This window comes from Rhamphochromis sp. 'chilingali' (assembly GCF_963969265.1).
Source record: "Rhamphochromis sp. 'chilingali' genome assembly, chromosome: 19".
Lineage (NCBI taxonomy): Eukaryota > Metazoa > Chordata > Actinopteri > Cichliformes > Cichlidae > Rhamphochromis > Rhamphochromis sp. 'chilingali'.
Window position 1 is genome coordinate 23,528,755 of NC_137946.1, and position 27,573 is coordinate 23,556,327.

The window sequence follows — 27,573 nt, forward strand, 5'->3', positions numbered from 1 at the left end:
TATGGGTCCACACCTCTGAGTGTTAAATACAACACTGTTGAGTGTTAAATTAACACTTTTGACAGTGTTATATGTTTAAAAGTAACCTAGTCAGTTTTGAAGATTAACAATGGCTAACACTGAGCAGTGCTGGTTTTCTAACACTGGAAAATAACTCAAAATGTTAGAAATATTCCAGTGTTAGAAAATCAGCACTGCTCAGTGTTAGCCATTGTTAATCTTCAAAACTGACTAGGTTACTTTTAAACATATAACACTGTCAAAAGTGTTAATTTAACACTCAACAGTGTTGTATTTTACACTCAGAGGTGTGGACCCATATAGACACTCTCTAGTGTTAATTTAACACTGGAGATTTTGCTGTTTACACTAAGATTGACTGAATGATTAAAAAAATTAAAAAGCATATGCAGAGTTTACTTTTGAACATTAAAGCTCCTCATGTTACGGACAGACTAGAGACGCAAACAAAATAACACCACAGTAAAATGAGGCAAAATGCTGTAAATTCACAAAAATGCCTTTTAGTAATACAAGATCAGCCTGTCATCTAGCAACATGTAGGATCCCCTGTTTTTCATGTATAAAAACTCTTTCATCTTTTTGTTTCAAAGATAAAAAATAAAGGTTTAGTAATATTATAGAAGATACATACATGTATATGTGTATATATGGGGAAGAAAAGCATGCATTTGTAGATACATCTGTAGAGACAATAGTAGAATAGTGATACTGAAGATCTGTATCCCATTCTGCAAAAATAAAACTTATAACAAAAAACTAATTTCTTAAAAGTTATTAATTTTCAGTTTACAAGTTAGATTCAACCAAATAAGTATTTGGGATAAAGTTTAAGAGGTTTTTTTTAGTTCTTTTTACAAATTATTTAGATTATTTTATTAGAGCTAGTGAAAGAAAATATACTTTAGAGCCTACTAATAAACAAAGGGTGTAACAAATAACACAATATCTAATATCTTAATCATTTATTAATGAAGGAGAACATTATGGAAAATTTTTAAATAAAATTTGGATAAAGTGTGGTGTTACTTGTTAAAATGAATTAAAATTTAAAAACAACATATGTTTGAAAAAAATAAGCACTCATTCTGTCACTGTAACCGGAAGGTCGCCGGTTCGATCCCTGGGCTCTCTGTCCTGGTTGTTGTGTCCCTGGGCAAGACACTTTACCCTACTTGCCTACTGGTGTTGGCCAGAGGAGCCGATGGCGCGATATGGCAGCCTCGCTTCTGTCAGTCTGCCCCAGGGCAGCTGTGGCTACAACTGTAGCTTGCCTCCACCAGTGTGTGAATGTGAGAGTGAATGAATAGTGGTATTGTAAAGCGCTTTGGGTGCCTTGAAAAGCGCTATTTTGAAATGGACCACACAGCTGTCCAAAACAAGATAAGAAATGCCACTGCACTGCTCCAGAGCTTACCATTTATTTGCTTGGAATAGTTCGGCACAGTCTGGACTGTCTGCTCAGATCGGCTACAGTGCTACTCTGCACAGCCAGCAACCAGCAGCTAGCCAGTTTTCCATGTATTAGAACCAGCTGAGCATGCTGTGGCAGAGCATAATCTGCTCTGGACATAGCATAATCTGCACTGCCATTGCTCAATATTCTTTCCATGACCTCCAGTCCATAACATTTGGCCCATGTGGCTATCTGATAACTGCTAATAGCTAATGTTAATGTTGCCGCCAGGTTGACATTCATGATAACTGTTTAATACTTCAGTGTTGTTGAAACAGAAGCTTTACAGGAACATTAACTGTTATGAACATTAACTATTTCAGCTGTTAGTGAGGAGAGGAGCTGTGTGTCTCTCTACAACGGTGACAAACGGTGGAGGTGGCAAAAGATTACACTGTTTGTTGCAAATGAATATTGTACATTGATAGTATTGATTAATACACGAGCACTGATTTTCTTGAAAACTCTAATGTCACAGTATGACAACACTTTCAGACCATGTCCACAGCAAATTTTGTGAGTAATTACCAATAACAAAACAAAATTTGAAAAAACCCACCCATACATCTTAACTACATAACCACTTCAAGGTCAGGGCTGGATCCTCTCCCAGCTGATTTTCCTGAGTTGGGTTTATTTCATTTGATATTTCCTATCGTGCTAACATTTGTGTTTGTTGCAAATGAATATTGTAAATTGATGGTAATATTGTAATACATGTCCACAACAATAAACATTATTCATCCTTGTTACCCGTTTTAGTTGTTTAAATTGCTAAATTTTAGAGTAATTACCAATAACAAAACAAAATTTCGAAAAAAAAACAAACCCATCCATACAACTACTTAACCACTTCAGGGTCAGAGCTGGGTCATTTCCCAGCTGATTTTCCTCAGTTGGTTTTATTTCATTTGTTATTTGCAATCACTCTAGATAACATCAGTGCCAAAGTTACCTGCGGAGGAAAATAAACAAAAAGTGTATTGTGCTTTGGATGAAGCTATGTTGTTTAAAAAAAACCACATTTTTCAAAGCAAGGTTTTAGATACTTCACTTACCTTCATTAACAGTTGTCGGTCTTGCTTTCTTACAAAAATGTTCTATAACCAGAATCAGAACCACAAACAGCATGATGACATTGGTTACCAAAGGTACTGTCAAGGTTGTAACAGAACCTAGAATGCAAAAGCAAATGTCAAACAATATTGAATATCATGACAAATTCCAAAATACTAAAATGCTTCCAAATAGTTCCATTTGCCATCCATTTCTTCAACATACAGTAACATCTGAAGTCACAGGAGATGTGTACTAATTTTTCCCACAAGAATTCACAGGCGACAACCAAAACCATATGGTAAATTATTTATTTTACTCCATATAAATTCAAATCCAATTTCCCTTTGAAAGAAAATATGTAGTGTTGTCCCAGAAAATCTTACGTTTAAATACTCTACCACTGCAGGCTGCCAGGGGAATAACGGTTTCATCTCTGCTGACATTATTCCAAACTTCGCACATAAAGTTTCCAGTCAGCTTTCCATCTAAGATGATGGTAACATTTGGAAACTCGGCTGTCCAAATGGTTAGGGACTGGTTGTGGTCATTGCTTTGTATAAGTATCTGACCATCCAAACTCAAAATTAATTGTACTCCATCTCCCTCAGAGAAGCAGCTGATCTTCATCTGTTCTGGTGACAAACATGTCTGAGACAATGTTGGCTTTGACACTGGAGCTGGAAGACATGTAATCATATTTTGTAAGCAGTGTACAACACAAACATAACGCATATCGTATAAGTTAATGTGCACTGTATTTTTTAAGTCACAAAAAAGGTTTATAGGAAAATATCAAGTATTAAGAAAAATATACATTTAATTTATCTCACATTTGGGGAAATCTTTTTTTAAAACAGCAATGTAAGTTATAATAATAATAATAATAATAATAATAATAATAATAATAATAATAATAATAATAATAATAATAATAATAATAATAATAATAAGCAAATATGAATAACATTCTAGGGTTGAAAATTTGAATTTCCAGATTTAATTTAGTTATATGTATACAGCATCAAATCACAATAGCAGTTGCCTCAAGGTGCTTTATATTGTAAGGTAAAGACAATAATATAATAATGCAAAGATATGTTACAATTAGTGCCATAAGGGTTTTGTCTTGACTTCATTTTTGCAGAATATCGAGATTCTGATGTTCAGTTGAGAGGGACTCTGTATTTTGTTACTTAAGTTCTAGTTTTTAGTTCTTGTTTAATTTAGTTCTCTTAGGCTTTCCTGGGAACTCACGTTGTGTCCTCCCTGTGAGTTCCCAGTGTGTTGTCTATCATGTCTGTTTATGAATGTCACGTTCGGTGTGGCTATGACAGTCTCTTGTCCGGTGTGTGTTATGTTTAATTTTGCTTCCTCTGTCTTGTTATTTCTTGTTATGTCTAGTTTGCTCCAATTGTGTTCCCATGTGTCTTCACTTCTCTGTATCACCCTTCTCTGTATTATAATGGCTCAGTCTCCCTTGTGTCTTGTCGGATCATTAAGTCACTTTCTCCCTGTCTTCTAGCATCTGTCTTCCTGTTTTCTAGCAGCTCTAGTTATAGTTTTCCAGTTTATTTTTCTTAGTGGTTTTCTAGCTCCCTTTGCTTTTGTTTGATTGCCTAAGTTTCGTTCTGGACATCAGCCTTAATAAATTTGGTTCGTGAGTCTGCATTTTGGGTCGTTTATTTCACTACTCACAATCTGTGTTTCCGCAGATCATGACAAGTTTAAAGTCTTAAAACCTTTAAAAAGTTTCAAGGGTTTCTTGTTCACCAATTCACAAAATAAAATGCATTATTTGCTATTGTTTGTTTCGGTTGGAAGCATGCATAGATTTTTTACCTAAACTTCATTAATCTTTAAAGTTCAAGTTTATTGAATTTGTTGACAGTAAAAAGACAAAGGATTTCGACAGTTTGATTTAATCACATAAAATACCCCCTTTTTTATTCCTTGACAGGGATCAAATGCCAAAAGAATACCAGTAGTATTCTCTCTTGCCTCTGGCATTGACACTTTTTTGCATCAAGAATTAATTAAGATTTACATTTCTTGTCAATAACATGAACTAATACTCTCTAAAAGACAGAACTCAAATATGAACCTGCAGCCTTTGCTCCCCCCATATTCAGTATAACAGACCATTCTCAAATTTTGATTTAGTATTCAGGTTTTCTCTCAAATATTGTTTTACTGTATCCTGCATATATATTTAGGTTACTTTTTAAATCTGTGCAGTGAAGTGTAAAGCAGTAAAGTATTTTTGCTTTTGCAGATTTGAAGATTAAAGCAATAACGAATTTTAATCGAATTAAGATTTAATCTATATATATATTCACACACACACACACGCACACATATATATATATATATATATATATATATATAACACCCAGCACGCCCCTGCGGGCGGTTTATCCTTCAAGCTCGGGTCCTCTACCAGAGGCCTGGGAGCTTGAATATATATATATATATATATATATATATATATATTCAATTAAAAAATTAAAAATGACTATACAATTAATGTACTAGGTTTACAATATCTGCTTTTTTATCTTTTAATAAAACAAAGCCATTCATGTAAATTAATAATAATGATTAACTTGAGTTTGAAGCAAACAAAAGAATAAAATAAAAACCTACCATGTATTTTTAGACATACATTCGCTTTTTTCAGTAACTTTCCATTAGAGTCATGTTCTTCCAACTGGTAATATCCAGAGTGTTTCTTCATGGCTTTGCCCAGTTTCAGTGTTCCATTATTGATCCTATTTGGTTGATTTACATATTCATGATCTAAAAACACAGTCTCATGATTGTCAGTTTTTAAAACCCTGTGTTTGTTATCCTTCACGATTACAATTGAAGTATCAGTTTTATATGACACATGAAAAATTAGCGACTGTCCTACGGCTCCAAAACAACAATGGGTTCCAGGAGATTCCGAGAAAATGCATTCAACTGATCCTAAAAGAAACAAAAACACAAAAAATTTTCTATGTAAGGATTGTATGGATTAAAACGAAACTGATTCTATAAAAAAAAACCTGGTACAAATTTACAAATTCAATCAGTATTTCTGTATTGAAAACAGAGTACAATATACCTTTTGCCAGGGCTGTTGTTGCCAGAATTGCGATGTTGATGTAAATGAAAATCATTGTTTCTGTAACACAGAGGTCAACTTTTAGAATCATGTCACATTTTTTTGGAAGGTATGCCTGCCCTAGTTTATTCTACAGATTCTACTTCAACTTATTCTATTGATCACTTTGAGAATAAAGTGAAAATTTCTAGATTAAAGTCAAAATTCTATTTTGAGAAAAAAGATAAAATGTGGAGACTAAGACAAACTGCTACGCCTGCTATATCCTCTATAAAATGCCTTGTGTAGATGAGTTAGTAAAATCCTACTTCATAATCTGTTTTTGGTCATAAAATTATTTCTCTTTTAGCACATAACCAAAGTGTGGTGATAAGTATGACAGAAAGAGGAAAAAACACACAAACGTGGAAGAGTTGAATGAATTTATAACAAATTAAATGCCTCCCAATGGACAGATGCAGGAATATCAATGACTGCAACCTCATGCAATGAAGAGGATGTACGTTGTATCACAATACACTATAAGACGGCTGATCAATTTGTTTCACTAATTCATCTGCACAAGGCATTTTGTAGAATGTATATAGCAGTCATGGCATTTTGTCCTGAAACACCTGTAATCACCAAATTTGACTTTTTTTCTCAAAATAGAATTTCAACTTTGATCTTGAAATTCAACTTTATTCTCAAAATGATCAATAATATTAGTTTATTCTTAACAAATGCCCTAATTGTTCTTTGTATTATTTAAACATTTGCCACACTGCATAAAAGGTTGATTTCACAAATTAAAAGTTATACAGTCTCTATGAAATAGTATACATGGATTATTATTTATAATTTAATTAAATAAATTTTTACAGATTTTTAGTTAGTTTTAATCAATATCAGACTGCATGGATTAAAATTATAAGCTTTCACTTACCGCATTCAAAAGGGGATGTTTTCTATATGGCAGTGTAAGACTGCACTGTGAATGTTTTACAAGCAGAAGGCTGATCATTACAGATGGGCGGATCAATCTAAATATCAATAGTATTGATACCAATGCTGGTATTGGTATTGGATTGATAGTAGCATGATAGAATCAATACTTTGTTTCTATCCTCTAAGTTCAGTATGTTGCCAACCTAACTGCGTAAATTATTTATGGGGAAATACAAAGAAATATTGTATGTGTAAACCTCGTTGTACTGAATGTGATCTCAATTTGATTTATAGAAGAGTTGTTTAGAAATAGGCACATTTATATTTTAGGTTTCCACAAAACCCAGTTTCAAAAGTATAACCAATTATTGTGAATAGTAAAAGTCACTGTGATTTAGTGATCATTAAAATGTGTTCAGAATTTGCTAATCGATCATGAATCAACTCATAGGTCATAACACACTGCTCTCCTCTACATTAACTTTTTTTCTAAGTTAAAAGTGTTGTTTTTGGCATTGTGTGGGGAATACTGGCCCCACATTTAGTTGGTATCTGATCGATACCAAAATTTAAAGTTATCCTCTTTTCTTCTTCTCTGATAAGAATTAAGGAAGGAGCTTTTGCACTGGTTCCCACAACTGTACAGTACAAATTGGTCATACATGCTTTAGTTTTTAGCCCCTTTTGTCAGACCACAAAAGGTGGCTATATTTGCTATGTGTCTATTTAGGAAAGCTGCAAAGCCGAACCTCACTCAATCATGTTTGTGGTGCTGGTGTTTTCTGCCATTATCAGACCAAAAGTATGGCTTCACATTTGGTTAATTATACTAACAGGGTTTTCAAAAGTTTTATGCTCCTTTTGTTTTGTTTATTTGTTCTGTTCTTGTTGTTGGAGGGTTTTTTTATCTATTTTTTTTTTTTTGTGTGCGCTCAGGGGGACCGATATTGTTCTAAGCCAGGTAGCTTTAACTAGTAGTTCAACAATTCAGGTCCTTAGGAGAAACAAGATATAGACGGTTATTGTGACAATCTTGATCTAAGAACAACACAAACATATAAATTATTTGACTTTTTGTGAATGCTGTATTTTTATGCATGAAATTATTTTTAGCTTTCACACAATCTAAAAGGATCCAGAAAGCTACAGTTTTATTTTATTTTATAGATATTTCTTTCATTTATTTATTTATTTTCACAAATTGTGATACTAGATTAGTGAAGTTATACAATGTTATGTATTTTCTTTGGTGACACTGGTGTATTTTTGTTTTACCTTTTAATTTTCACAAGGGCTGGCATTTCTGATGACCATATTTGTTTCTAAAGAACAGCTTGCTTATTGATGCTATTATTGTGACCTTTATTTTATTAAAATCCCCTCTGGATTCAAAATGTTTGATAAAAATTGTGGAGTGTGGGCATTACAGTTTTCCTCTTCTTCTCCAAAAGGCAGTGTGAGTGTTTGGGGCTTGCCAGCAAAAGACAAAAAAAACATCACTCATATAATTGTTCAAGTTTCTCACCGACAACAAAGGCAATAACAAATTAAGCCAAGCGTGAGACTGACAGTTAAAAACCACAGCTCTTTTTCTGTTTCCGTCACTGTCTCATCTGTAGCTTTTAATGTGAAACTCTCAGGGGAAACTTCTGAGTGGGGAAACCATACGGCATAGGGCCGTGGGTTGGACTCGAACCCAGGCCGAGTCCAACCCACAGGCTGTGTGTGTCTCTGTCTATCTGTTATTCTGCTGTGACGGATACGTGTATGCTGCCTCTTTCCCAAAGTCAGATATAGGTTACACCTCCTGCAACACTTCATTGGATAAGCAGCTGAAAAAATGGACGTCCTCCAGAACTCTTTATCAAAGAAAAAAAACAAGTTGTTAATGCAATCCCACAACTGTCAATAATTTCCGCCATTTATTCTCAATCTTTTGTCTCAATCTAATGTTGACATTCCTTACACCTCACTGCATATAACGTACTGATTACCACATATAGCAATCAGAGTCCTTTCTATTTCAGCTTGATTAAACAAAAGCTAACTTGTTTTACATGTGTCAAACAGGTGAAAATGCTCTGGTTGCTTAAATTTGTGTTTTTGTTTATGGGCCACTTTGCAACCAACTTATCCACATTATTCAGAGATTGACATGTTGCTTATTATTTAGTTTCTATCATTTTCCTCATTACATTCTAAGTCAGAACACTCAAAATTGCTCAGTACTCTTTGTTTTGTACAGCTTTCATCAGTCTCTGGGTTCTTGCAGTTCTGCTTCAGTTTCTCGTCTCTCAGGGTTTTCCATAATTCTCTCCAGCGATGTAACTGGACTATCATTTCTTTTTAAAATGCAGCCTAGAAGCAAAAATAAGAACAGAAAACAATGTTCACATAAACAATGAAGGACTGGCTGAAACTGGGAGTAATAGAGTTAAGATGATAGTAAGATGATAGTAGTTGCAGATATCCATTGCCTGCACCACAAAGTCATTCCGGTGTTATTATTGTAGGGTCTACCTTACAATATAGAGCCTTGAGGCAACTGTTGTTGTGATTTGGCAATGTATAAATTACACTGAATTGAATTGAAATTAAATTGAATTGAATTGGTGATGAGGTCATCCAGTCATGTTTGGTATTTTAACTGGCAAACTGTCAGGTCTGCGTAACCAAAAACTGTTAAATTTTGCAACGAATATAATCATTGTAATGACTGGTTCCTCAATCCCTGTAATCGCCTTCCAGTTAGCAATAGAGAGAGCAAACAAGAGGGAGTGCAGTAGCAGAAAGCAGAAGAGGAGGTACAAGACAGCAAACCAGCGATACCTGAGTAGGAGCGTGTTATTTGTTTTTGTCTTAGTGACTGTATGGAATACCACAGCAGGATACCAGTGAGGTTAAACAAAAACAAATATATGCGTAACAATAAGAGAGACCACTGAGAGAATGTGCACAAGGAGACAAATTAGAGCATTGCTAACAAATATTAGCAAACAAGTAAAACCTGTGCAACTGAAACAACATAAGGTATTTTCTCAGGGAAATGTAACACGAGCAGTTTTCTTTCAGACATGTCTTCACACAAGCTGCCTGAGGGTTTACACTTAATTCTTTAAATTTTTCAAATGTAAGGATCAGACATTTAATTTTAACTGTCAGACTGAACTATAATTAGTATTTTTCTATAGTCAGTGTTACAGAGTATAGCATGGTGGAAAAGGATGGAGAGAATCCCCCACTAAGCTTTTGGGTTGGCATTACTTTAGATTGTGTTTTGTATTAATTGCATGCTTTGGTGTTTCTTTGTGTTTGATGTGAGGTGTGGGCCACACCCATGTGGGAGTGGAGATTCTACTCTAGTCCAGCTGCCAGCTATTTGGAGTTGAATACAGGGAGCAGCTGATTGGGGAGGATTGGAGCCCTTCTCTATAAAGGGGAGAGGAAACAGGAAGTAGGTGTTGTTGTTGGTTTTTTTTAGTAGGACACTGGTGTAGCAGGGAAGCCTCGAAGCTCCAGGATGAAGTGTGCACGTTTTAACGGAAAAGATTTTTAACCTGGCCTGGTTTTGCTTTTAAAATAAACTGAGGATGTTGGAGGGAGGACTCATTCTTATTGGGATGTGAGTGGATGTGCTGGAAGGCAGGAAAACAAACACTGGACTGGAGACTCTCTGTGCCCCTGACAAGGAAACTGGACCAGTGTTGGGGAAGTTCCAGCTCCCAGGATGTGATGTGGAGACCCAGCCTCGAATGAAGTCGGGCCTGAAAAGGTGGGTGGCAAGCCTTTTTGAGGAAGATGCAGGATTGATACGTTTTGGCTGCTTGTTCTTCCAAGTGACCACCTTTCCCCTGTTTGTAACCAGGCTAACAACCCTGACCGCGGTGGCTTTGGGCCTTGGATTCCTGGCCAGAGTTGTGTCTTCAGCCAGTAGTTTTACCCGGAGAAAGAACAAATAAATCTTGTGTAACCCATTACAGTGTGCGTGTGGTGGTTCGTTACTGGTCAATATTAGAGCTACTACTTTCTTGTACGGAGGCCATTTTGGGCCTTACGTAACATTGCACAATTTTAAAATATAAAGGGCCTTAGTCCCTATACTGAGTAACTAAGATTAAACAGGCAGGACAGGTTCAGTATTATAATTGATATTGTAGCTGCACCTTCATGACTGACATGACACCAGTGCTTCACCAGACTCTTGCTTCTCACACTTAGCATATTATAAAGTTATAACTGACATTGTTAAATCATGTCATAACGTTAAATTTGTTTAATAATGTTAATGATTATTATTAATCTTATTTTCTTAGTTTAAGCTAGGGCATTATGTCCCTACTGTATTTCAGAGTATTTGCGTCACTTAATTATGAACATGCAGTGTAATGCACACTGTGAAAAGCTAGAGGGGGCAGTTTTCAAATTGACTTCACTACGTTAGAGCAAATTCTGTTTTTGTTTTCTTTTATTTTTGGTCTTCTCAGTCTCATTGGCATGACAGCATTTTCATTCTTTCCAACCTGCTGTGGAATAATAATGCAGCATTAGTTTATATTAACTGTAATGGAGCTACAACATTATGATTTACAAATAGCAGAGAGAACATTTATATTTTACACCTCAGTGAATTTTAGATTAGTAAAAGAAAAGATTTGGACATATTTAGGATCTCTCAGGGATGCCTGCCTGAATTATATTTAAGTCAGTGGCTCAGTCACAATTTTAAGACATTCCAGGGCTTCTTCAGCACTGCTGAGCTGTAGTGTGTCAACCACAGCGCTTGAGGCTGACTGATTAGCCTTATCTCACCAATCCAATTGCAGCTTTGAGTGAGAGAAGTGTCAAGACAGACAACAGGTTAAAAAAGTCATGAACTATAGCTCTATCAAATGCTCGAGAAAACCATTGTAGCATTTATGACATTATATTTTAGATAAACATGCATATAAACATATGGCACATAGGATATAACTACCTTTCAAAGTGTTTTCACTACCCAGCCTACATTCGAGCAACAATGCTATTAGTCACTGGTGTTCCAATATTAGAGCCCATAATGATAGGAATGGCTGATTGCACATCTAGATCTAGATTAACTTTTAGTAACAGCCATCTTGTTTTGCTTCCTAAATTTAGCCTCCCTTATATTGCTCTGCATACTGGAAACTCAACCCTGCTTGATGTGCCTGGCTCCAGGGTGCACTCTCGCAGCAACAGCTCGGGTTTCTTGCCCAGAGCTGTGCAGCTGACACGGCCACGCCTATATGTGTGTGTTTGTCCTATGAAACGCACACAAGGTTCTCCTTATTATCCTATAGAATAAAGACCGGTTTGTTAGGCAATCCACACCCTGTGTGGCAATAACTCCACTAGGCGCTGATTTCTGCACTGCACCCACTCCTCCTACTGCAGCTAAGGCAAAACTATACCCTAGCCACAATGATACAGTTACTTATGTATACTCCTTGTCCAAATCTCAGTTATATTATATACAAGTATGTTATTAAATGTGTATGTTCACGTATACAGTGAAAAGTTAACTGGAAAAAAAAATACACAGATGTGTCATTATGATAACATTAGTCACTCCTGGAAACACAGCAGCTTGTGAAAGTCACAGTTTAAAAATATATAAATAAAAGTTTAGAAGGTTATTTTGAACAGTACAAAAGAGGTAATAGGAGCCAGGATCTGTGTGTGTTTGGGTGGAGTACATGTAAGCACAATGCTGTTTCAGGAAGACAGAAGAGTCAGCAGCTTAGAAAAAGGGTTATAATTATTTGACTATGAGAGATTATGCTGAAACCATTGGTTTTCTGGGGCAGTGGGGACGTTTCCAGCAAATTGTCTTCTTCTCGCTCGTTGCCACCATTATGCCAAATGGATTTGGTGCTTTCACTCTCGTTTTTCTGACTGATACACCGAGTCATCACTGCCTGGTATCTGGTATCAACCTCACTGAAGACTGGCGTAAAAGTGTCATCCCAATCAAAGTAAGTGACTGCGAGAGCCCCAACTCTGTGATACAGCACATCAAAGAAAACATTTAAACTACTGATGCAGTTTTTCAGTGATAATTGAGTTTGCTTCAAATATTTTTCCAATAATGTAACTCAAAACATTTGTATTTATTCGAACACATTTATGCTTATTTCAAAACAAAAAAAACATGCTTGGGAGAAGTAGAAAACTACTTTTGGGAACTAAATGAGTTTTTATGTTGCTGGTAGTTGAAAGTTTAAAAAAAGCAGTGTAAACAATACATTTAAACTAAAAACCATTAAATCTTTATGAAATGCAATAAAATATTGCAAAACAGAAATAGGAAAAAGCACAAAGTTCAAGTTTCCTGGTTGTCAGAAGATCCACATTTCCAAGAAATAGAAACCGGTAATTGTGTATTTTGTGAAACAGAAGAGGAGGATTTGGACCATCTATTCTTTTTGTGCAATTTTATACAAATATTTTGGTTGGAAAAAGCACAAGGGAAGTGTTTCTGGGGAGACAATAACCCGATGTACCAGTTGCAGGAACCCAAAAAATAATAGGTGTGTTTTGTCATGATTCATATAATAGTGATGATGGATTTTTAGGCTAATAGTTAGGCTAACACACTTTCCTCTCATCTTTTCTTTCCTTACAAAACCATAGATCCTCCACTTCTTGGGCTATTTTGGTTCCTGCAACTGGTCCGTCAGGTTATTGTCTCCCCAGAAACACTTCCCTTGTGCTTTTGGAAATCTGTTTTTTCCTATTCCTGTTTTAGTTATTCCTATTTCTGTTTTCGTTTGTACTATTTCCGTTGTATTTTGTGTGTTTTCGCAGCATTTTTGTTATTGCTGGTGTTTTTTTAAGTTGCAGTCCATTTGGCCTCTCAGGGCCACCGTATAGGCCCATTGTTGCCTCAATATTACATATTTTTGTAAACACTATGACATCCTACTGAGTTTTTCTTAAATGTCTCAATACTAATAACCCTAAAACTGTTTGTATCCTTGTGACTATGAGGAGGTGGATGGGAAACAGGAGCTGAGCAGATGCAGCAGATACAGGTTGGATGTGGTCAGAAATCTCTCTGCTCAGGGATACATTCCTGGCAGGGATGTCAACCTTACAGACCTGGAGGAGGAGGGCTGTGTAGATGGGTGGAGCTATAGCAAAGACATCTATGAATCCACTATAGTTTCTGAGGTATGGTCAATCCTTCTTCTACATCTACTTATTTTTCATGTAGTATTTTTTGGCAGCATAAGCTGTTTTTTCTTGATGTTGCAGATATATCATTAAGTCCTTAGTCTATGTGGCTCCTTTCCTCCTACCTTATCCAAGACAGGGGATTTCAGCCCATCCATTTATTCAACAGTTAGGACAGAACACACCTGTGAACATACAGTAGGTGCAGTCAGTCAACATAGGAACATGATATAAATTCCTCTAGAAAACTCTTTCTCTACTGTTATCAACATGGCTTATTTCTCATTATCTTGTTGTAATCTTGTTGACCTTTGAGTCTTCAGCTTGTCATTATTTTGTCAGTGCTTAAAGTTCAAGGTGCTCTTTGGGGATTCGTTTCTGCACACCAGGAAAGACGCACCCTTTTTCTTTCTACTTAGAGTGAAAAGACATTTGAATACACCCAGCAACAGTCAGCACAAATCACACTGACTTTAACATTGTTATTTCCTGCATGCACATATTCAGTCATTCAACTGTTAATATCTCATTTTCCAGTTTGACTTGGTGTGCAGTAACCAATGGAAGCAGCCGTTCACATCTACTGTTTTCTTCGTGGGAGGACTCCTTGGATCGTTCTTGTCAGGCCAGCTGTCAGACAGGTACTGACATGAGATTCATGTGAAAGAGACCAAACACCACACCATTCTTTAAAGGTTCAGGAAAGGCTTCCGTGTTTCGATATTAAGATTGTCTTTATTGTAAAAAGAAATAAAAATGAAAATCATTTAAAAAGATCATGTTACAGTATACACTTATAATAGTCAGTAATATAAAAGACATGTATTATGCCGCTGAAAATGCTACATCCAGACGAACTTTTCTGTGATTTTAATTGATGATGGAGTTGTATTTTTACCAGTATAATAAGAAATAGAGTGGTAGAACACAGTTATTATTTTGAGATATGTACTTATTTATTTTCAATTTGTGCTCCTTCCATCCAGATTTTTAGATGCAATTCACACAACTGTATAGGAAGTACAACACTTTTTATGCATGTATATGTTTACTAATATATTTATCTTCTCTGTCTAGATATGGCAGAAAACCCGTTCTTTTTGCAGCTTTGGCACTACAGACAGTTTTCACCTTTGCTCAAGTCTTTTCTGGTTCATGGATTATGTTCCTCATCATCCTCTTCATCAACGGTTTGGGACAGATGTCCAACTTTGTGGCTGCTCTTGTGTTGGGTAGGATGGAACATTTATTTAGCTATGATGCAAAACTAAGGGCCAGATTTATAAGAGGGTGTCATGGTCCTGTGTCAGTGACCCAGTGTTTTTGAGTTTTGTGCTTTTAGTTTTTGATTTCTTGCTCACTTTAGCTCCTCAGCCCTTTAGTATTTCTTGAGTTCTCATTTCAGGTTTTGTTATGTGGCTTCCCTGTGTTCTGCGTTTCCTGTTTTACTTTTAAGGTCTGTGTCTCTTGTCTCGTCATGTTAATTAGGATCAGCTGTGCCTCCCTCCTGTTTGCTGTCCCTTTTTCCTTTTGTGTGTGTATTTATAGTGTGGGGTTGTCTTTGCTCACTGTCGGACCGTCTGTGTTACTCGGTGTATCTCTGTGGCTCTCTGCTCTACATTCTCTGTGTCATCCCTGCTCATCATCCCGTGTAGTTATGGTTTCAGGTTAGTTTTGGTAGCTCCCCATTCTGCATTTCCTGTTTTTTGCCACTACTGTAAATAAAGCTCACTCGCATCTCAGCCTGTACCTGCATCTTGGGTCCTTACTCTCACACACCACATGACTGCTGCCGCAGCCGTGACAGTGGGACAAATTGTAATGACACCACAATCCTAAAAAGTGCCAATGGGAGCGTTAGGTTCTACTGCTGATCTACTAACATCATGCCAATTAATAAATGATGCAGTTTGAAAGATGCATTTTGATGCAATCTAACACAAGGAGCATAAACTAGGGAGCCAAGAATAGAAAACACCAGAGGAATGTCTAAGTGCAGGTTTTACACGTGTGCTTTGTACAGCAAAAAGAGCAGCAGATGTTTTGATATAAGTGCAAAATTAGTCAGAAACTGAAGTCAGGTGACAGCTCAAATGGAGTGAAGGAGTCATTCAGAAGACAGCTGCTTTATTGCAGATCATTCTGCTGTAACTCTCACAGCTAACCTGTCAGGTGTCACATCACTCACATATTTCTGAGTAGTTTCTGCAGCCTCTATGCTTTTATTCAGTTTCTTAATGCACACTGTGTGCGTTTAGTCTGTGTGCCATATATACCCAATGGCAAGGTGCATTTAATCCTCACAAAAATCACTCTGAAACACATTTTGACAAGTCTTTACTGGCAAGCCCCCGCTGCCTCCAGCACTTTCAGTCTTTCCAGGGGTCTCAGCACACTTTTACATAAAATAACAGGCAGTGATTGGCAAATTTGCTGCAGATGCGTGAACCCTCTCAGTGGACAGTGCTTCTAGAAGCACTCTGTCTCACGTGTCCCTTTGCAGCTGAGCCACAAACCACACCTCACTGCCATAAACAAATTCAGATGTTAAAAAAATATACATGAAAGCTTATTTATTGTGGGGTGGCACTCTGCATGGTGATGATAACATACAAACAGAGTTTTTTGTGCAATCTTCAGTTTGTTTCCTTTTTTGTTTTGTTTTTTGTAACACATAAGTTTTTATTCATCATTACCCCCTCTTTTTTTGCAGGTTCTGAGGTCTTAACTGGCAAAGTGCGTGTCCTTTACTCATCTTTGGGCACATGTCTAGGCTTTGCTATTGGATACATGATACTTCCACTCTTAGCATACTTTTTAAGGGACTGGAAATCACTGTCATTGGCTTTATCTTTGCCTTGTGTGGCCTACGTCCCCTTTTGGTGGTAGCTGGCACTAGCTCTAGCATATCTATCTCTCTACATATCTTTATATAGCATTCCCTGTAGGAACTGAATCAAATGTATTGACTTGCTTGAAACTGTGGTGGACATTAGTCAGGGGGGAGTTTCCATAGACTGTGACATACACAGATGATATTGTTATCTAAAGAAAGAGTACGGTGTAGGTGCAAGAGAGCCAAGCCAGGTGGAAATATGGACTGCAGGAATGATAGCCAGTAGAAGAATATGTATGTGAACGAGAGGGATGCAGTTGGAATGGTGAAGATGCAAAGAGAGGGTAGTGAGGCCTGCTGTAATGTAAGGTTTTGACACAGTAGTGTTTACAGAAAGACATGAGGCCAAAATGAAGATGGCAGATTTTTCAGTTACTAGAAGCAGACAAGATTAGATATAAATATTTCCTAGGGACAGCTCAATATTTGGAGAGAAAAAGAGGCAAGGTTCAGGTTGATATGGTTTGAAGATGGACAGAGGAGAGATAGCTGATACACTGGGAAAAGGATGTTAAACATGGAGATGGCAGACAGGATAAGAAGAAAATCACAGATAAGGTTTATGGATGTAGTGAACGAGGAAATGCATGGGTCAGTGTGATAGAAGAGGATCTTAAGGATAAGGTGTGACAGATGAAGATGATCCTCTGTCACAACCCCTAAAGGGAGCAGCTGAAACAAAAAGAACAAACTGTTCCCACTAACAAGTTTATTGACCTTATTTCACTGTCTTTTTTGCTTTGTCTCCAAAATCCCTCTGATTAAGTCTGCATCCTTCTGTTTGTGTTAAATATTAAGCCAGGCTTATGCCAGAGTCTCCCCGGTGGTTGCTTTCTCGAGGCAGAGTTGAGGAAGCCGAGGCCATTATAAGAACTGCTGCTAAGTGGAACAAAGTTCAAGCTCCGAGGATCATCTTTGAAGACTGTGGTGTAAGTGAACTTTCACTTAAACATTACTGGATTAACCCAAGATGCAGAACACAGTTGTTATCATTTGAAAACAAGTTCAAGTTTTACAAATAAATAAATATATTAATATATATTTTTTTTTTAATATATTTGACATTTGACTGATATTATTAGTATAAAAATGCATGAAAAAAAAGAAATCTTAAACATTTTTGTGTTTTAATATTTTTTGAAAAAGCCCTGCTCACACAGTCAAACTAATTTTATGTGTCTTCCAGACAGCTCTTGCAGCTCTTTTCCTTCCAGATAGTTTTAAGAAACCTCTTCCTGAAACTATTGAACAAATGCAAAGACGAGAAAGGTAAGCTACTTTCATTCACAGTTTATTTTACTTTCTATGAAGTAATAAAGGCAATTGTAATTTTACATTCTTATACAGCAAGTTCTTTAAACATGGTACACAGTATGCAGAAAAGTATGTTGTCAGGCGAGTATCTGTCATTTAGGGAGTTAGTGAAAGTGACTGAGTAGAAGTGAAGTAGAAGTTTCAGGGTGACTCTAAATGTATCATCATGTTCAATTTAACTTTAAATGTTGGGTATGTAAATTTAAAAAATCATTGACTATCACTGACTATCATTGACCTGAACACGACAGGAAGGTTAAGAAGTGAGATTGCTATTTATTTCCAAGTGAACTTTACTGCCACCAAGTGGCCAAATGTTTTGTTTTGGGGGGTTTTTTGCAGATTGAATGAAAGCCCTTAGCCAATAGTACAAAAAATAAGTGTTCACATCTTATAAGTAATAATGATAATGAAGTTTATCGCTGAAAATAAAACTCGTGTTTGTCTTTCCTCTTTAAAACAGGGTGAAGTGCCCATGTCTTACAAGAAATATGACGCCTGTACCTGTGGTACCAATGGACAGTTCACTATGACTATTTGTTTGTCCTGGTCTAGACAGATGTTGTTGTTGTTTACAGTCTTTTATATTTACATTTTGTTTGGCTTTGTTGTCTGTTAAATGACTGAAAGCTGTATTATATATAAATAGTCTCATAACAAAGATAAACCTATAATTTTCTTTTTTTTGTCTTATTTAACCAATAAATCCTCAATAGATGGTTAATAATAAATGCTGTCTTGCACAAGTTGGAAGTTTTCCCATATTTCTTGGAAACCTATTATGCAAGTGATGGTCAAAGATTATCTTTCAACATCTGAGCATTTTGTTATTGCCTTTGTAATCTATAACCCAGTGGTGACTATAAAAAGTCAAATTTGGAGTTGATACCTTTAAGAATGCACACTACATAAAAGCTCTGCAGAGTTTCTGGAGTCCTCACTTTCAGAGTAGCACTTGTTTATTTATGCAACTTTTTCTTTAAAGAGTATTTTTTACTTTCACAATAGATGAAGAAGTGATTTAAAAGACAGAATTCCAAGAGTATGCAGGATTATGATGAAGTCACAGCATTTCTTGGTCACTGGGGACATTTCCAGCAAAGTGTTTTCTTCCTACTTTGTGCCAGCGTGTTGCCAAATGGATTTGGTTCTTTTTCCCTCATCTTCCTGACTGACATTCCCAGACACCACTGCCTGGTTCCTGATATTAACTTGACAGAAGACTGGCATCAAGCTATCATTCCAATGGAGGTAAAGAAGTATATTAATTAAAAGAAACAAGAAGAGCTGCATGTAATCTTTACAACACCAGTACAGATAAGTTGTGTCAGTGTTGCAATCAAATCGTCTAAATCTAATATTTTCTTCAAAGGTATTTAATGTATTTAGTCTGAAATGTCAGTATGAAATTTGAGTCGTGAATTACATAACCACAAGACCAAGAAAAACTTCACATAAAGCAAAAATTTAGGTGAAAAAGAAATAGTATTTTCACTCTGCAGCTTTGATACACAAACTGGAACATCATTATAAAAGTCTGGCTTGTGCAAGATAACTTCTCGACAATGCGTTCTGTAACTAAGTCGTTATGACAGATGAGTCATGATAACAAAATTTGAATCATTTAAGGTGGGGCGAAATCTGCTTTGGATTTGTATGACAGTCAGTGGCAAAGGAAATGCTGCATGGCTGGAAGGAATGATAGTTCCCACTAAAAGTCTGTGAATGTCACTCAGTCATTCAGCCAGCACAGCATAAACGAAAGCTACATTTGAAATAGCTTCCTTCTTTAGAAACAGAGTTAGTCAAATGCAATACCAGCCCAATACCAACACTTTAAAAGGCATATACAGTAACACACAATTATATATTATTTATAATCACACTCAGACCCATTTAATGGGCAGGACAGTTAAAGCGAATTCACAATTACTTGTAATTACCTACTTTTTTTCTAAGACAACATGTTGTATGTTTGAATTAAATGTTAATGTTGGAGGATGTGCAAATTTTTTAAATGTGTGTGTCTGATATTTACTTTAATGATCATATTTGCAGCTTTGTAGATGTATTTTCTTTGCATTCTGCAAAGCCAGCTTTAGCTTTAAGCTCAATAAAGTAGAATGGCCATATTTTGTGATAGGGTATATATTTATATGTGTGAAGGGTTATTATGAGCACTAAGTGGTCAAAATACTGTCATGGTTTGGGGTTTTATGGTTTTGGACTTTGCATTCTTGTTTATTTTTAACCATTCTTTATTTTAGCTTTAGTTTTGAGTTGTGTTTTTTAGAGTTCTTACAGGTTTTAAGATTATCTTTACAAGAGTAATGCCTCTGTGTCTAATCTTTAGTTGTTGAAACTTTGTGATCTTGTTTCTGTTGGTTTTTTGAATTGTATTGTGATCGCTTGTGTTTTACTTTGATCTGGCCCTTCCAGTGTACCCCTGTCTCTTTTAGGTAATTCCCCTCTAGGTTACTTCCTGTTTTATTTTGAAAGTATTTTGTTTCTTGTTTAGTTTCGTTTTTTTTCCTCTTTTGTCAATAACCTAATTCTCCTGTTATCCAGTTCTACATTTCAGTATTTGTTTGTTTGTTTCTGTTTGCTTGCTTTTTTGTTTGTTTTGTTGTTGTTGCAGTTACTTTAGATTTGTTTTTCTTTATCTTTCTAGAGCATGCTATTTCCTTTATAGTATGGTATTCAACACAATTTCACAGAAAAGTAAATAAATTAATGCATTTATTTACCTGCAAGATGGTGAATGGGAAGCTGGAGCTGAGCAGATGTCGGAGATACAGGCTGGATGTGGTCAAAAATCTTTCAGCTCAGGGATATATTCCAGGCCAGGATGTTAATCTTACTAACCTGGAGCAAGAGGGGTGTGTTGATGGGTGGAGCTATAGCAAAGACATCTATAAATCCACTATAGTCTCTGAGGTAAGTGTGTAATACAGACGATATTTGAACAATGATTGACAATTGAAAATTAAGATCTGACGAGGCATAAACAGCACCTGAAGTCTTTGTATTGTTTTATTCAATTTTTTATGCCTGGACGTTTCAGTTTGACCTGGTGTGCAGTGAAGAGTGGAAGCAGCCGTTTACTTCCACAGTTTACTTCATGGGAGTTTTAGTTGGATCCTTTTTTTCAGGACAGCTGTCAGACAGGTAAAGTTAAAAAATAATACTTGTTTCCCCCTTTTAAGCAGCACAAACTGTATATTGATCTTTTAAATTCTTTCTAGCTATCATTACATATTAATACTTTATAATATGGCTTCCTGTAATTAGACTTAATTTCAATTTAGTTTATTTGAAATTAAAATGTACTTATATTTACCTACAAATACTTAAAGTTAGGTACACTAGAATACGTACAATTCTTACAAACAGTAATAAGTACTGTAATTTTACAAAATACAATTTAATTTTGTGGAAAAACAAACAATATTTATTCATTGTTTATTTCTTTTTCTTTTTTTCCCTGCAAAACCACAACTTGTTATCGCCTTATTCTAGTGTACATACATTTAAGACTGTAAGTCAATGTAATTCTTAAAAATATATATATTTTTTAAATATTTTAATTATTATAATTTCAAATAAAATGTGTTTAAATTCAATTTAATTACAGGCGAATTAGACTCTTATATAGTTAATAGTTTCAGGCCGTATTATAAAGTGTTTTTAATTTCTACAATTGCTCTGTTTAGCATGTAATAAAAGTCCTCATTACATTTTTACTTTATTGCAGAGTATTATATTGCTATTACCAATAAACACACAAGTATACTTTTTAATAAATACTTTATAATAAATATTTTATGATACGCAGTATGTCTTATTTGTTTTTTTACACTTATTTCATCTTTTGACTTTTCGTTGTAGATTTGGAAGAAAGCCAGTTCTGTTTCTGACCATGGCACTTCAGACTCTTTTCACTTTTGTTCAAATCTTCTCATCATCTTGGACAGTGTTCTGCATCCTCCTGTTCATCAGTGGTTTGGGACAAATCTCTAACTATGTTTCTGCTTTTGTGCTCGGTAAAGGCATATTTTTGGTTCTTTGGTTACTGCAACAATGTGTCCAATAACCTCCATTACCTCAAAACTTCTGTTGGCTTTCTCTGTGTGTGCAGGCACTGAAATCTTCACTGGCAATGTGCGGGTCCTTTTCTCATCCATGGGTGTATGTCTTGCCTTTGCCTTTGGCTTTATGATGCTTCCTCTCTTCGCCTACTTTTTAAGGGACTGGACATATCTCCTGTTAGGTATATCTCTCCCTGGCCTTCTCTACCTTCCTCTTTGGTGGTAGGTTGTTCTTGAAAGAAATAAAGCTGCGTTTGTGTTAAGTTTATCTTCTCATGACTTCATTGATATTAAAGTCCTGTTTGTGGCACATTAGTATATGTGAGGGGGCAAACTCCTCAAGATGGGTGGTGGCCATTTAGAAGTCGGCCATCTTGAATACAACTTTTGTTTTTTCAATAGAAAGAGGGTCATGTGACACATCAGACTTATTGGTAATGTCACAAGAAAAACAATGGTGTGCTTAGTTTCAACGTAACTTTATTCTTTCATGAGTTATTTACAAGTTTCTCTTTGTTCACAGCCATTGACATGCTGTGGGTCCATTCTTCATCAATGGAAACCTCAAGGCCACTGGATATTTGAAATTGCTACATGATTATGTGTTTCCCTCTTTATGCACTGAAGCTGGCACGTTCCCTGAGTTTTTCCAGCAGGATGGTGCACCACCACATTATGGGTGCCAGGTCCGAGCATTCCTGGATGAACAGTTTCCTGGAAAGTGGATTGGTCGCCGTGGGCCAGTTGAATGGCACCCAAGGTCTCCTGATCTGACCTCCTTAGACTTTTGTCTTTGGGGTCATCTGAAGGCAATTGTCTATGGTGGGAAGATACGAGATGTGCAGCACCTGAAACTACAGATACTGGATGCCTGTGCTGGCATTTCTCCTGCGGTGTTGCTATCAGTGTGTGAAGAGTGGGAGAAGAGGGTTGCATTGACAATACAACACAATGGGCAGCACATTAAACACATTTTATAAGTGGTCAGAAACTTGTAAATAACTCATGAAAGAATAAAGTTACGTTGAAACCAAGCACACCATTGTTTTTCTTGTGACATTACCAATAAGTTTGATGTGTCACATGGCCCTCTTCATATTGAAAAAACAAAATTTGTATCCAAGATGGCCGACTTCTAAATGGCCACCGTGGTCACCACCCATCTTGAGGAGTTTGCCCCCTCACATATACTAATGTGCCACAAACACGACTTTAATATCACCAACCATTCCCATGTTATTGTGGTGTATCCATATAAATGGCCCACCCTGTACAGTATATAACTTCTGGCCAAGCATCAAAGAGAGTAATAAGCAATACTATAACTTCTGTTCCACCGGATCCAGGCTAAATCTTTTTGTTTCTTTGTGTTGAATACTGATGCAGGTTAATCCCAGAGTCTCCTCGGTGGCTGCTTTCACAGGGAAGAGTGGAGGAAGCAGAGAACATAGTGAAATATGCTGCCAAGAAGAACAAAGTAGAGGCTCCACAGGTCATCTTTGATGATTACGATTCACCAGTAAGTTGGCTTTGAATTAAATCATTCAGGCACGTAAAGAGAATCTGAGGAAGACACATAAATATCTCTCGCACTACGCACGACAATACCCAAATGATCAGAAATATTACTGTTACCAAAAAAGGGATAGAACCCTGGAGCAACAGATATTGCCATATGTACAGATGCTGAGACTGGGATTTTGTGTCTTTTAGGCAGATAAGACTCAGGCTAATGAACGTCACAGTATCTTCAGCCTGCTAAGGACTGCAAACATCAGAAACACATCGATCATTCTCTGCCTTGTGTGGTGAGTAGTAATTCAAAGCACTTATATTTTGGGGATGAATAGAATATCCTATGTGTATCGCTGAATTCCCATAAATGATGAGAGAACAGAAAAAAAGACAGTTTTGTTTAGAAGAGCAGTTTTTTGCTCTAAGCCATATTTATTCACATTATATTTTTACAAGCACTTGCAGCACCATCACCCACTGCAGGCCCATAATCACCAGAGAGCTGGCTGCACTGGCCTTGCAGACACATAATTCCTGCTGGTTTGGCACTCATTGAACACAACTAGCAGTATTCACTGGTGACAAGCGTTTGAAGGTCTTTTTCAATGCAATCCCAATAGTCTCCCAGAAAAGCTCCTTACTGGTAAGTCACTGGGAAGAGTTGGAGTGTAATGCATTGTAACGTAACACATTACAGAGATGTGATTATTGATTTTGGTAGTGAGAAGTGCAGTAGTAATATGATTAATAACAAAAACCTCATCGTTCAATTGCATGAATAGATAATATAAACCCACTACTGCTAATTCCAAGCAGATTCCTTTTCAGATTGCTACCATGTTTTATTTGACATATGTTTACAGGTTCACTCTAAGTACTGGCTACTTTGGCTTATCCCTAAATACATCTCGACTCCATGCCGATCCATTTATCAGCTGTTTCATCTCAGCAGCCGTGGAGGTTCCAGCATACATTACCAGCTGGCTGGCTTTGCAATACCTTCCACGACGACTCGCTGTCGTAAGCATCTTGCTCCTTGGAGGAGTATCACTGTATTTCATTCAACTTGTGCCTCATGGTAAGCAGAAAAAATGCACCATATTGTGTCCATAGGAGTGTCAGAGGTTTTATTTATTTATTTATATGTCTGAGGTTTTTTTCAGGCAAATCTTATCTCAAATACCGACATTAGAAGTAGGTACTGAAGCAAATTAGTATATAGCCTTATACAAATCTTTAATTTTTTTTTCCCTTCAGGTCTATCATATCTGTCTATTACTCTAGAGATGGTGGGAAAATTTGGTATTACCACCGGTACTGCCCTGATGTTTGTATATACAGCAGAACTGTTCCCAACAGTACTCAGGAATACTGCAACAGGAATGTGTACTACTGTATCCAGAGTGGGAAGCTGTATTGCACCATTTTTGTTAAAGCTGAGTGAGTGAAGGAATGTTTCTCAAATCTTCATAAATAAGCATTTTATCAAGTATATCTAGTGGTCTGTGTAGACTACAAATTCCCACACTACATTACGTTGCATAAACACAAGGCCAAGGCCTTTCTCCAATCCTAATTGCTCCCTGTCTTTGTGCAGGTCAGTACTTTAAATATCTGCCTTATATTACACTGGGGACTCTTGCTGTTGTGTCTGCCTTCGCTACTGTGTTCCTACCAGAGAGTTTCGGACGGCCTTTGCCTCAAACTATTGAACAGATGCATAAAAGAGAAAGGTGAGATCAGTTGGAAGAACATATGTAATATTTATTGAATGTGAAACTTGTCATAAAAACTTGACCTCAGACGTAGATCTCAGACTTGTGATAACGTAGTAACTCTGCAACTACAAAAATTGACTCTTAGTGTGTCTTAAAAGCACCAAAATAGCAATAACTAATTTGGCAGTAAACACAAAGATGGTGACACTTTTACAGACGTCCTTTCTGCAAAAACTAAACTGTGTTTTCTTTGTCTTTTGTCCCGCACAGAATGAAATGTCCCTTCATTACTAGAAAAGGACAATCAAAACACGTGAAGATTTTTGAAAGTCGACTATGATTGTTTCCAACACCGATGACTCACGAATATATTGTTTTTACTTCCTGTGTCTCACTGCTATGTTTTTGCTGTTCTTTGCATTGGAGTCAGTAATAACATGGTAATAAAGTTGAAGAAAACGAAGTAATTACACAATTTGAATCCAGACGATGTTGTTTTAACAGTGTGTATGACTGAAGGTAAACTTAATGTAACCAATATTTTTGGAGCAGCAGCTTGAATGTCCTTGTTGGTTAGCAGAACAGGCTGTCAGCAATTTTGCTATGTAATTTGGTTAATCTTGAAACATAAAGCATTATTTTATTACATGTTTGCATTTGTTTAATATGCAATATTTTCAATAGGGCACGTTTGACAAACTCATAATTACTTTATTACTTTATGAACAATTTTCTGTAACTGAAGTCATAATTTGTGAAGAATTAGTGAATTTGTTGTTGTGTGTAAAGAGTGAGTACTGAAATAATGATTTAGTAATGACAGAAAATCTATCTCTTCTACCTACCCTTTCTTCATTTATTATGCTACAGCCACAGAAAGCACAACTGTGATTGGAAACTGCAGCATGAACAAAGTTACTGCAACCATGTGCAATAAACTTCATTTCACTTCATTTAAATGGTTGATTTAACCCTTTCATGCATGAATTATAACAACCTCAATCAGGTTTTTTTCTTAAATATTTATATTCATCATCATGAATGAATGAATAATGAAACACGTCATACATCTATAGTAACATTAAACGTTCAGTGGGTGCCAGGGTATGGAGTGACACATCAGTGTCCAATGTAGTGGTTTATGTGCAAGTATACCATCAACACTGACACAAATACAAGAAAACAGCCTTTGAATAGCTGTCCACTGTAGTGACAACTATGCATGAAAGGGTTAAAGACCAGGAACCATTCACATTCAATTGCCTTCAAAGCGACCTTGGTGCATCAGGATGGTGAAATAACAAAAATAAAACAGAGCCAGTCTATTACTTTGTTATTATTTGGTGAATGAATGGGGTTCCTAAATTAGACAGCAATTATTTTCAAACCTTCACCAGTTTGCCTCTGTCAGTGCGCCCCAGGGCAGCTGTGGCTACAGTGTAGCTTGCCATCGCCAGTGTGTGAATGTGTGTGTGAATGGGTGAATGACTGAATGTAGTGTGAAGCACTTTGGGGTCCTTAGGGACTAGAAAAGCGCTATACAAATACAGGCCATTTAGTTCACCTGAGAAGGACTGCAGTCAGTCTGAGTCAGATGGTGATTGTTCATGACAGGTTGGCTTGTAGGCCAGCTGTGCATTCACCTTACTCTTGAAAGTGGCCCCCAAAGGCTAAAGGCTGGCTGACACAGTTACTTGTAGTCAGTTCCCAAATATAAAAAAAAAAAGAAAAGAAATCAGTGCAATCACCAGAAAACCAAACATGTTTCCTAGTCACAATCAAATTGCTGCCCTATTTTTACTCTAGTGCACAGGTGTCAAACTCCAGGCCTCAAGGGCCAGTGTCCTGCAGGTTTTAGATGTGTCCTTGATCCAACACAGCTGATTTAAATGGCTAAATTAACTCCTCAACATGTCTTGCAGTTCTCCAGAGGCCTGGTAATGAACTAATCTTTTGATTCAGGTTCGTTGACCCAGGGTGATATCTAAAACCCGCAGGACACCAGCCCTTGAGGCCTGAAGTTCGACACCCCAGCTCTAGTGTGACTGAGTAATTAGTTAGCCTATAGAACACAGATGTCGAACTCCAGGCCTCGAGGGCCGGTGTCCTGCAGGTTTTAGATGTGTCCTTGATCCAAGACAGCTGATTTAAATGGCTAAATTACCTCCTCAACATGTCTTGAAGTTCTCCAGAAGCCTGTTAATGAACTAATCATTTGATTCAGGTGTGTTGACCCTGGGTGAGATCTAAAACCTCCAGGACACCGGCCCTCGAGGCCT

The 27,573-nt window shown here is 36.7% G+C and overlaps 1 protein-coding gene across 1 annotated transcript; it reads left to right on the top strand.

The window, feature by feature from the left end:
- Positions 1-5,080: 5,080 nt before the first annotated feature.
- LOC308387502 (organic cation/carnitine transporter 2-like) lies at positions 5,081-27,501 on the top strand. Its single transcript, XM_080867609.1, has 20 exons — positions 5,081-10,341; positions 10,435-12,562; positions 13,578-13,760; positions 14,301-14,404; positions 14,841-14,995; positions 16,477-16,648; positions 17,462-17,588; positions 17,846-17,928; positions 18,437-18,497; positions 19,006-19,224; positions 20,728-20,910; positions 21,038-21,141; positions 21,862-22,016; positions 22,112-22,283; positions 23,448-23,580; positions 23,775-23,869; positions 24,440-24,654; positions 24,834-25,016; positions 25,174-25,309; positions 25,565-27,501. The coding sequence occupies exons 2-20, from the start codon at positions 12,356-12,358 to the stop codon at positions 25,632-25,634; spliced, it is 2,757 nt and encodes a 918-aa protein (XP_080723735.1). The 5' UTR covers positions 5,081-10,341; positions 10,435-12,355; the 3' UTR covers positions 25,635-27,501.
- The last annotated feature ends 72 nt before the right edge of the window (positions 27,502-27,573 follow it).

Coding starts and splice junctions, on each gene's coding strand:
- LOC308387502 (XM_080867609.1), top strand. CDS start 12,356: ATGAGAGATTATGCTGAAACCATTGGTTTTCTGGGGCAGTGGGGACGT. Junction 16,649..17,461: donor GCCTACGTCCCCTTTTGGTG/GTAGCTGGCACT, acceptor ATATTAAGCCAG/GCTTATGCCAGAGTCTCCCC. Junction 25,017..25,173: donor ACCATTTTTGTTAAAGCTGA/GTGAGTGAAGGA, acceptor GTCTTTGTGCAG/GTCAGTACTTTAAATATCTG.